This window comes from Xenopus laevis, chromosome 8L (assembly GCF_017654675.1).
Source record: "Xenopus laevis strain J_2021 chromosome 8L, Xenopus_laevis_v10.1, whole genome shotgun sequence".
Classification (NCBI taxonomy): domain Eukaryota; kingdom Metazoa; phylum Chordata; class Amphibia; order Anura; family Pipidae; genus Xenopus; species Xenopus laevis.
The window spans coordinates 104,015,354-104,027,548 of NC_054385.1; the positions used below are offsets into that span (position 1 = coordinate 104,015,354).

The 12,195-nt window shown below is 39.0% G+C and overlaps 1 protein-coding gene across 3 annotated transcripts in view; it reads left to right on the forward strand.

Annotated features, from left to right (window-relative positions):
• dph6.L (diphthamine biosynthesis 6 L homeolog) overlaps positions 1-12,195 on the forward strand; it is a 64,377-nt gene that overhangs the window by 26,304 nt on the left and 25,878 nt on the right. For all 3 annotated transcript variants that reach the window (XM_018228880.2, XM_041572007.1, NM_001092186.1), the window contains 2 exon segments: positions 9,376-9,449; positions 10,399-10,517. In XM_018228880.2, the coding sequence (XP_018084369.1) occupies positions 9,376-9,449; positions 10,399-10,517 (193 nt within the window).

The following is a 12,195-nucleotide window of genomic DNA, read 5'->3' on the forward strand; positions in this document are numbered from 1 at the left end:
CATGGGACATAACTGTTCAGTGAGTTTGCAATTGATACTCCACATTCAGGTCAGATTCAAAAGCAAAATTTCTGACCCATGTGCCACCCCCCCCTTAAGTCACTGAACTAACGGTTTTAGAAACATTTTTTATTTTGCACAGCCTATCTATTTATACAGTTTTTATTATTATACTGAACATTTTCTTTAAAGCTCCTTTACATTAAATGCTGAGTGCTGATGTGTGTACCACAAACATGATTTGCTAGTGTTTGGATCCTTCTGGCCCTTTTCTCAACATTGAGTATTTTGACGTTTATTTCTTTGCATTGTTTCCCTTCTTTTATACTTGCCACCTCCACCAGGTATAGACTTAGCCCAAAGAGGGTCATGTGACTTCCCCAGCATAGTTTGTTTTTAGACATTATAAACACTGTGTTTGAAAAAGCACCATGAAAAGCACCTGCACATATAACCTCACTGCATCCTAATGGTGTAGTTCTTTTCCTTAGCCATGCTTTTAGCCTTTCTTTGTATCTCGTCTTTCAGTCTTTCAAACATGATGCAACAGTGCCCCCTGCTGCCTCTGCCCATTTACTACTACCACAGTTTTGACTCCCAATTGTGTTCAGTTGTTATGGAAGAAAGGGTAGATGTCAGCAGAGTGGGCAGATTCTTTTTTTTAAAATTTGTTAATCAGATTATTTTGTACCCAGAGATGATCTGGACACATCCCCTTTAGCATATGGTCTGCTTGACTTTTTGTTTTCTTTTTTCCATTAAATAGCAGCACTGTACTGTCTTTTTGTTTTCTTCCAGTATGCCTCAATGATCTCTTTCTTGTCTTAGATTAGAAGCCAGGTTCCTGGTCTTTTGCCTTTTGCACCTTACTGAGATAATTGTGAGCTAATTTCCTTGTACCATAATGGGAATTGACTGTTAAGATGGCCATACAAATGGAGATCCACTTGTTTGGCGAGGTTGCTAAACGAGAGGATCTGTCCCTTATATGCCCACCTTGAGATGGGCGATATCGGGCTGATCCGATTGTAGGCCCTACTGCCCAATGATTGATCATAACGAGGAGAAAACTGGCTATCGGATCAAGGACCGCATCAACTCAACAATGAGGTCCTCGATCCAACGGGATTTTTAAGCCCGGCGATGGCAAAGTCGGCCAGATATCTTATCGGGGAGTGCCCCATACACTGGGCAATAAACTGCCGACTTAATCTGTTGGCAGCTTATATCTGCCCATGCATAGGGGCCTTAAGTATCCACAGTTAACAAATGTACTATGATTATCAATAGAAAATGCTTTAAATTCACTGTTGGTGTGTCTTCAATAGACCGTGACCTATGGAGATTTTTTGGCAGCTTCATAGCCCAGGAGAAGATGCAGCAGGCACAAGGTCCAGGAATCTCCTGCGTAGCATTTTCCTTTTGCTGTCGCCCCTCGCTCCATTCCCTCTAGCTTCTCTCTGGTTCTCTCACTCCCCTCTACTGCTCTTTGGGATGAAACCACTAAATTAAAGCCTGGTTTAATTAAAATAGTGATGAATGCAGATTACATTAAGAAGAGACGGTAAAATACAGCCACTCTGGCTGGGGACAGACTGGATAATTGCTGGATTGAGCAGCAGCCCATGGACACTTACAGGAAATGCTCTGTTTCATTTTTCAGCTTCCTTTAAGGAAAGGAAAAGTTTTCAATCAAATCTTAAACAAGTCCATGCCCCGAGCCCTAGAAAAACAAAAGATAAAGCTATAATAGGACAGTAGTTGGGAAAATGCTTACTATGCTTTATATAAAAGCATTACACCGTATGGGAAGTGGGTTGCCTGTGGCACATCATAGCAAGTAGCCCATTAGGATATCGGCATTAAAGAACCATTGTACCTTTGTTTTATCCTTCCTTTTGTATACGTCTAATGGGAACATTAATAGAAGACCGTACAGTTTTCTCTCCATTGTTTTTGTTTTCCTGGCTTCTCTCAAATTATTCCAGCTACAGGTATGGGATCCATTATCCGGAAACCCCTTATCCAGAAAGCTCCAAATTATGGAAAGACCATCTCCCATAGACTCCATTGTAATTTCATAATTACAAATTTTGAAAATGATTTCCTTTTTCTCTGTAATAATAAAACTGTTGTACTTGATCCAAAGCAAGATATAATTAATCCTTGTTGGAGGCAAAATAATTCTATTTGGTTTAATGTTTAAATTATTTTTTAGTAGACTTAAGGTATAGATATTCAAATTAGTGAGAGATCCCTTATCTGGAAACCTCAGGTCCCGAGCATTCTGGATAACATGTCCCATAGCTTTATATACAGCCATGGTATCAGGGCATTTAGAATGATATTATTATGCCGTGAGCAAGCTTGAACTGATGAAAAGTAGAATTATTTTATGCCTAGATATTGCATTTAAAAATAAAAAAATCACATAGACCACGATAAATAGTAAATAAAGCTTGATTGAAAGGCCCATCTATATACATTGTAGACAAAGAACAGTAAAAAGAAAAAAGTTCCTTTTTGCCATTATAAAACATTGGAAGTTTTTTTTTTTCTTGTGTTGTCTTCTCCCCCTCCTCCCCAAAAAAAGGGTATATTGTTAAATGTTAAAATAGTGAGGTCTATATAAATAGGCTAATGCCACACAAGGGCTGAGCTCAGCCTGCAGAAAAAAACAGCCCCTGAATTCAACCCCACAATGGCATCTGCTTCCTTCATCGTATGCACCCGTAAACCATTGCGTCAGCCCGGAGTGCAGACCCAAGCGGTGGATTTTGGAGCTTATGAGCGTACGTTTGGAAACTGGAATGCGTATTTAAAAACCATAAAAATATAAGAAACTTCTTTGAATTAAACTATGAAAAATGCATCAAATTTGTATTGTACTCGTCATTTTCTGTGGGTCTACAACCTCTAAAACATATTAATGCGTTCTATATTTTTGCTAAAATTTTGGCTGGGACAACTCCCATTCACTTTTACATAAACTCAAAAGTTTTTAGATGCCGTTTTTTCATCTGAGATTCTTTAGTTTAATAAATATTGAAATCTAATGAAGGTAAACATCTTAATTAATGCTGATGTATTCTCTTTCAAATTCAGACAATTGGCAGCAGATGTGTGGACACAATCCCTATTAATTTTTTGTGAAATTTAGTTGACTTCTATTGTTACCTTTAAAGGTGAACTAAACCCTAAACATGATTATGGCTAAAATTACATATTGTATTTACAGTATTGCAATTATTGCACCAGCCTAAAGTTTCAGCTTGTCAATAGCAGCAATGATCCAAGATTTCAAACTTGTCACAGGGGGTGACCATCTTGGAAAGTGTCTGTGACACTCACATGCTCAGTGGGCTCTGAGCAGCTGTTGAGAACCTAAGCTTAGGGGTTGTCGAAAATTATCCAGCAGAAAATGAGGTTGGCCTGTAATATAAGCTGATGCTACAGGGCTGATTACTAAATTCTGATGCTAGTTGTTCTGGTTTCTGTGCTGCCATGTAGTAATTATCTGTATTAATTACTAATCAGCCTTAGATTGTGACATTTCTGTTCTATGTGTACTGTATATTGTGAGTGGGTCCCTAAGCTCAGTAAGTGACAGCAGCACAGCGCATCAGCAGAAAAAAGATGGGGAGCTACATGGGCATCTTTCGAGACACCGATCTTTACTGCTAAAGGGCTGTGGTTGCCTTGGGCGGGTACAGGAGCCCAAACCAAAATGTACAGCATGTCTGGCTTCTTTAGTTAGGCTTTAGTTCTCCTTTAAATTTTTCAGTTTTAGAGCTTACCAATATCGTGTTTGTGTTACAGAGAAGTGGTGGTGTTAGTGGCCTCACACAGGGAACAATTTGCTACAGTTCCCTGTCAGGTCCACCTAACTGCTGGCATGTCTAAAAAATTGGACTGTAGGATGCCAGCAAATTCTCTGAGAGCTGAGTGTAGCCAATGAAAGTGGAATGGCTAGTTCTGCTAATAAGATTTTTTGAGATAAAAAAAATGCTGCTTTTCTTTTATTTGTAGAGGTATAATGGTATGATAATTATTATTGCTCTGGGGGTCATTTCTTAAAGTCCAAATGCCAAAAACTCCAAAAGTGTTTTGTTTTGTTTTTCACTATATGCAAATTTGTAGGAGGGAAAATTTTTCAAGATTTATTATACCCAGAGGATGGAAAAAGTCTGAATCCGGCATCTCAGACCTGCCAAGGTTGTATATAAGATTGGGAAGAGGTCCCTATCCTAATTTGGAAGTTTCTTTGGTCTGTGGTGGAATTAGCCCGAAAATCCGACTAATTTGGAGTTTTCAGACGCAAATTTAAAAAATTCTAACATTTTGGGAAAAAGCCTGAAAAATCGAGCGAATCGGGGGGGGGGACTCTGAAAAAATCAGTTTTATCGGGTTTTTACCTGAACCGTGAATCGTGCAGTCTGATTTGGTCAGACTATTTTAATTTAAATTATCAGATACATTTAGATTTTAGTAAATAATCCTTTGTTTGTTTTTGTTTTTTTGTTGTAAATAGAAATGCATTGTAGGAATTTTATAATGAATAAAGACTTGTTTGCTTTGTTATTTATTTTGTTTGTTCTAGTGTAATACGTGCCTCAGACCCACGGGCTATGCAGTATACTGTACAAAAGCTGCCCACACAGTACTGTTCCAAAAAGCTCCTTTTTTCCTCCGTGTTCTCCTTCTACAGTACCAATATTCCACTGCAGGCTCGACTCACTGTAATTGCTCTGACTGTCCCTGGCAGACGAAGGCCTTAAATATCGGGCTCTTTGCTGTGTGAGCTTCTCCCTGCTGTTTTATGTCTTTTTAATGTGGTTATAATGCAAGCATTAGGAAAGGCTCAGAGCTGACGGATTCTGTAATGACGCGCTCGCATCTCTGCCTCTTTTACTGAGCATGTCACAGATCCTGAGGAATTCTCAGGTTTTCCAGCTTGCCCTGGGAACTTGATTCCGGAACTTGTGTAGTTGGAGGTTGGACCCCATTATTTATATTAACTGGACTGTTCAGTTTACAGTCCTCTATCTGTTGCTGAAGCACATTTCCCAGCAATGTCTATCTTCTAGTGGGTACTGTGAGTGGTATAGATGTGGTATCTGTTATCCAGAAAGTTCAGGATTAAGTGAAGGCTATCTTCTATAGACTCCATTGTAATAAATTAATTGTAATGTTTGAAAATGAACAAAAACAGAAATGTGTACTTCCAACTAAGTTATAATTAATCCTTGTTGGAGAAAAAAACAATACTTTTGGGTTTCTTGGGTTTCTTTTATGTTTAAATGATTTCTTTAGTAGACTTAAGGTATATAGGTTAAAATTACTTAAAGACCCCTTATTCAGAAAAGCCCAGGTCCTTCGCATTCTGGATACCAGGTGCCATACCTGTACCTCAAAAACAACAAACATTAATATATAATGTCTACTATGTCTACTAACTCCCACTCTTACTGCTTAAAAATTCTGCTGTGTAGTGCCCTGTTGTATTATTAGTCAAGGTTGGTTCCACATATTCACTCCTGACTCATTGCAGAAAGGGTTGCCACCTGACCGATATTACAAATTTACCATCAATTTATTGTAATTTATTGCCAATTTATTTATTGTCATAACACCACCCCATCATTCTCTTACCTCATCATGTCACTTCTCAGCCCCCTTGTGGTCCAACCCCTGCCCTTCTTGCCTCGGGCTGGAATTTTTCTAAATCGGCAATCCAAGTTGAAGAGCTGCTATGTGGATATTCAAAAAAACTTGCAAGTTGGTTACTTATATGTTCACAATAACAAATGCCAATTTCTACATAGTATTTTTATTTGCACTTTTCAATTGGCCTTCATTTTGTTTAATAGTTTTGTAATGATTTGCCTTCTTCTTCTGACTCTTTCCAGCTTTCAAATGGGAGTCACTGACCCCATCTAACAGACAAATGCTTTCTAAGGCTACAAATGTATTGTTGTTGCTACTTTTTAGTACTCAACTTACTGTTTAGACCCTCTCCTATTCATATTCCATTCCTTTATTCAAATCAATGGTTGCTAGGGTAATTTCGACCCTAGCAACCAGATTGCTGAAAATGCAAACTGGTGAGCTGCTGAATAAAAAGCTAATTACAAAAAAGTGATAAAAAAATGAAAACCAATTGTCTCTGAGTCTCTGAAAAGTTAATTCAAGGGTTAGTCCACACTGGGCGTTTTGGGTCATTTTTGCGGCGACCAATCTCCCCCAATGCCTTCCCTGACCTTGCGCCGGCTAAAATAAAACCGCCGGCTCTAATCACACGTGGTGGTTCGTTTTCCTGAGATTGGTCGCCTCAAAAACGAAGCAATTAGTCGCCAGGCGACCAAATCTCCCAAAAACGCCCAGTGTGAACTAACCGTAAAGGTGAACAACTCCTTTAAGATTCTACGCTGTGCTACAGAATCCAGTGTTTAACTTCTTTGTCTGTAATCCTCCTTATCCCCTATTGAAGTCCTGCTATCAGTCATAGTCATGTGTAATTACTGTAAATCAAAAGGTATATTTTTGGTGTGACATAGTGGCCATGGCTGTAGTCTAAAATCACAATGAGTGTGGGCAATACATATAATTTTGCTTTTAGATTTTAGTGGGGCTCACTGATTCTGCAGACCTTATTCACATTGGACTTTCCTACATTGATCCAATACTATAAGCAATATCAAGTGGGTTCATCCTAGCAGATTAAGAATTCATTATACTAAGTAATATCATTCAGTGGTTTGAAGTTGTTAAAAGTAAACCCGTCTCTGAGATTCACTGTGGTTTTTATCTGGAGGGCTGACCTTGCATGTTACTACCGGTCTACAGAGAGCTGCTGAGCATCTCTTTAAATGTATATGACTTGGGATATTGTTAAAGGAAAACTATACCCCCAGAATGAATACTTCACCAACAGATGTTATCATATTTAGTGGCATATTAAAGAATCTTACCATACTGGAGCAAAGATATAAGTAATCATTGCCCTTTTACATTTTTTCCCCTACAACCACCATTTTATGATGTTCTGTATGATCCCTCAGAGATCACCTGACAGGGAACACTGCAGCTCTAACTGTAACAGGAAGAAGCAAAAGACAAAACTTTGTCCAGTAATTGGCTCATGTGACCTCACATACATGTGTGTCCTTGGTTTGTTTGTCTGCCCTATGAATTGTACGATCCCAGGGGGCGGGCCTTAGTACTTAAAATGGCAATTTTCTATTAGGATAACCCAATGGCACATACTACTAAAAAAAGTATATTATTATGAAAATGGTTTATTTAAATGAAGCAGGGTTTTACATATGAGCTGTTTTATGCAATGTATTTTTACAGAGACCTACATTGTTTGTGGGTATAGTTTTCCTTTAAAAGCAGCCATATGCAGACAGACTAGCTATCTGGTCCACTGGTCTGCAGGACAACATGTTCGATATTGTCCAGTTTAGAGATACATGGTCGCCTGAAAATCTTATAATTATAATTTTGTACAGATCAGATGTGATGGTTCCTATGTTTGTGCATAACAGGGTGATCTGTATTTAGTTTGTGGTTTCGGTGCTAAATCCTTGCTTGCCAGTCATGTTGTGTTGCAGACCCCTCTGGCTAGGAAGGGTTAATAGCTGTGCTGGTTTGATCCCCAGCCGAATGGTAACCTTTACACATGCTGTAACATCATCCGGATGTCTTATTTTGTTTGCTGTGTCTAAACCTTAATAACTGCTCCCGCCCCCCGCCTCCCTCAGGCTGGTTTGTGCTTCTGACTTGACGATTATTTCATTTATTTATTTCTTTATCTGATTAACTGACACATTGAGATCAAGTCAGACAGAGGCCCCCCGAGGCAGTGCAGCGATTTCATTTAAAGGGAGAAAAAGCCCCAGAAAGGTTTGTAACACGCGCCCCTTTTAATGGCTGTGTTTATGAGGCCGAGAAATATTACCGTCTCTGCGGGGGTGGGGGGTGCTTGTTACGATTTTATCCCAAGGACCCTCCGTTTAACAAAATTGATAATAGCTGCAAGGTAATTTTAAAGTTTGTCTTCTCATTAATATTACATTTCCACCTATAATTACAGCCTGTTTCATCTGCCAATTAAAAATGTGAAATGTTATTACAAATTTCTTCTCTTGGTTGGTGGAGGAGCGGTTGAACTGGGTTATTTTTCCTTTAATGCGGGCATATTGTACACAATTCTTGGGTACTTTGCCTAAGCAAATAGTCAACATTTAATATTCTTAGAGCTTTAAACCAGGGATATAAAATGAACTTCAGTTCCCAGCATCCACAGCAGCTTTTGGTTAGGATGCTTCGCAGCTTGTAGGATAAAGTTCCAACAATACTATCAAAGGAGCATTTATCTAGACAAAAAGTCCTATTACTACAAAACACAGGGAAAAAAAAAACACAGGATATTTAATCAAGAATGCTCGGGACATGGGATTTTTTGTATAAGGGATCTTTGCATAATTTGGATCTCTTAATCAGTTCTTTAATCATTTTAATCAGTTCTTTTTTAGTGAATCCCATAACCATGTAGTTCTTTTCTAGTGAATCCCATAAAGATGTAGAGAGGGTGTTAGGCATCTTTAGGTGTATCATTTTAAATTGGGGGCTTTTCTTTGTTTCCTTGAAAATGCTATGTTTTATTGTTATATTTCTGTTTACTTCCCCTTGTGCTGATGGAATGCAAAAGTTATTTTTCCAACCTGCTCCAAGGTTAATAGTTCCTGGTAGAAAATGGAACATGTAAGAACAAAGCTATACTGCCTTTTTACCGGTAGGATAGAGAACTCGCAGCAGGGATGAGCTTGGGGGGGGGGGTGACAGACTGAAGCCTGGGATATTTCGTATAGGTCATATACTTGGGCCAGGCTATGAGCATTAAATTTAAACACTACAATGAATTTAAGAGAATTCTTTACAGACAAGCATAGTATATTATGGGACACCTTGGCATTCCATAGTACTCCATACTGCCTGAGGCCTTGGTCTGTGGAATCCCTGTTTGTCATGTAATTACCTCAAAGTTACTCTAGGGAATTGTATTATCTTTCCCCTGAACACAGTAAACAGAAACAAAAACCTAAGTAGAGATTATGAAAATGTCTTCTGTTCTTTGAAAGCAGCTGCTATGTCCAGTCAATGACTACTGTTGCAGCTTGTGGATATCATGAGACATTAGGTTGAGGGAGCATGGTAATAAAACATTCATTATCTCAGCCTCCATGTATAATAAAGGACACAAATATATCTATTATACGATATGTGAATGAGAGTTCTTATATCATAACTTGCCATTTTACCTGGTGGGAGATGAATGGGAATGTCCCTAAACTTTACTTTACTTTTCAGGAAAAGGAGGCTGTGGACTCTGTTTCGGTTGGAGCAATCCTGTCTGATTACCAGCGTGTCCGCGTGGAGAATGTGTAAGCCCATTGTGTGTTTGAATTCATTTATATAACCGCACGGATTGACCACAGAACCTACATGTACAAAAACATTTTAAGAAGGGAAATGAATATAAAACTTTTTGCCACGGTTTGGTCACTGGGGTGTAACTACAGAGCGGGGTCCCAGGAGGTATAGGGATCCCACAAGGCCCTAATTTATATACATTAATATAGAAAGTCCAAACGTACCCGCACTCTTACGATGGGTGCTTGGTCAAAGAAATTTTATGTAATATTCAAAATGGACCAGCACTCCCAATATTGTTCAAAATATGTGTTTATCATAAAGGCCCCAATGAGGGCCGAAACGTTGGTTTCACGAGTGATGACTCAATAAACACATCTTTTGAAGAATATTGGAGTGCTGGTCCATTTTGAATACTATAGATATATATAGATATATATAGATATATATAGATATATATATAGATATGGGCCCCACTTATCTGTGTAGCAATCTGAATTTCCAGTGTTTTACACTCAGTCTTGGAGACAGTTCAGCTTTGAGGTAAAGGGATTTTCAAGGGTTCGTTGTATTGACTTGGGTCTGTGCATTCTGATGCATATGATTCAGGGGCAGGTAAGGCACAGAGACAGCAGTTAGCTAGACAAGGGTCTGCAGCATGCATAAGTAATAGAGTAAGAATTTTCAAGCTTTCAGTGGGCCTATTTTTTCCCATACTGGGAGCAATGTTAATTGACTACCATTTTTGGGGTCACTATGCACTTTGTACATTATTTATGTCTTTTTTTTATTTTTTTTTATTTACTACATTTCCTTCAAAATGCCTGCAAACATGTAACTAGAACTGATGGATTGAGGAATGCCATACCTGCAGTATAGTAGACCTGTGTTTGGAGCTGAGAACCTTATACATCAGACAGTAGTATAGGCAATATTGTTTATTTTTTTACTGTGCATCAGGTGTCAGAGACTCGGCCTCCAGCCTTTAGCTTTCCTTTGGCGTAGGAAGCAGGAAGAACTCCTGGATGAAATGATCTCCTCGGGTCTGATGGCCATTCTCATCAAGGTAGCTGCTTTTGGTAAGGACCTTTTTAGACAACAGCCCTGTTAAGGATGGACCTCCTCTAGTAAGCTGCTTGCTCTAACTTGGTGCTGGAAGCTTTTTTCTTTATTTTTTTTTTTTTAAGATGGTAAATCATGGCAGGGAGATAATAATTCAACATTACCTTGTGCATATGAGTAATTGCGAGAGTGCACTAAAGGGCTTAAATATAACAAAATGACTGAAGGCACACGGCCAGATTCAAACATTTTATTGTTTCATCCCAACCTTGGCAAAAGCTTCTCTGGCAACTGAAAATGTAGTAGGATGAAAATAAAATATCTGAATTTGGAGGAGAGCCTTCAGTCATTTTGTTATGTATGAGTGTGCGAGCCACTTTGTAGCAAAGCAGCCGTCACATCTGTGGTTTATAAACTTGGAAGCAGTTAACACAGCTACAGGGGTGCAGTTTGGATTCCCCTGTATGTTTGGAGCAACAAACCTTTGGTGTTCACTGATTTTGTTTCATTTTTCTCCATTACAAGTATTGATAGTTTCTCTTTAAAGCCAAAACGCATTGTCCTATGTGTGTTAAGTACTTTAGACTGCGATTTACTTTCTTGTGCACAGCAGCACCATTTGGCAATAAGCCTGGCCCTCCACACCTCTTTGTTTGCCCTTCAGGCCTTCTGATATGATTGTTAAGCAACGCTCCCTTAATTGATCATATCATCTATTCTATACAGATACCTTTTTGGCACTAGATAGTGTCAGGAGAGGCTGACTCACTGATGGTATTCTGGATACATGACACTGGCTGTACTGGCACCAACTGAAACATAAACTTTCTCAGAACCCATTTACAAAGTGTAGCACAGGGTGCAAATGCAAAAAAATAGGAGCCAGGCCCCAATGTTTTTGCAGCTTGGGTACAGGGCTTTGTACCCCAAAATGGAGCTCAAAGCTGCCATAGAAAGTGACTAATAAGTGGGCTGTTTGGGCCTCTGTGTATTAGGAATGGCAAGGCCTATTTTGAATCCCAGTCCAGTCCTGAGAGTCTCAGCCCCCTACCTGCCTCCTAACTTGCACGTCAGGTACAGAATGTAAAGAAGCCCTTTCCTATGACAGATGCAAAGACTGTCAACGCTAAGGTACAGGGCACAGCTATTTCCCAGATGCAAGTGGTTGTTGAATGGGCTCTAATGGCTGTGATTTGAATGTGAAAACATCCCTAAATAAAATGCACAGGTACTGATATATTACCCTGCTTTCTCTGTCCCTTTCTACTCAAGAATCCTCCTTGGCCCCATTAAATTCCATGGTAGTGTTAAATAAAGGTGTCCATTACCTTCATAAGAATTACAACTTTTAACTTTGTAATGGATTCCCTGTGCTGAATTCAAAAATGGTGATGGACAATATCAACGCTTGATAAATAGCAGTTCTATTTCACACCACCTTTTTTCAATGTTTGGTATAAAAAATGTTTGTGTTGCTTAATAAATAGGCCCATTTGCACAATATCTTACCCTTTCCTTGCAACTAAAGGTTTGTCTTTGTTTATAAATGTAACCACCCTTGTCAGTGTCTATACCACGTTAAATGTTCAATGAAACAACTGGAACAAAACCTTGTGAGTTTTATTTGACCTGGCACATAAAGGGTATTGGTGCTTTAATGCTGTGGCTACACATCTGCATACATTTCAGGCTTTG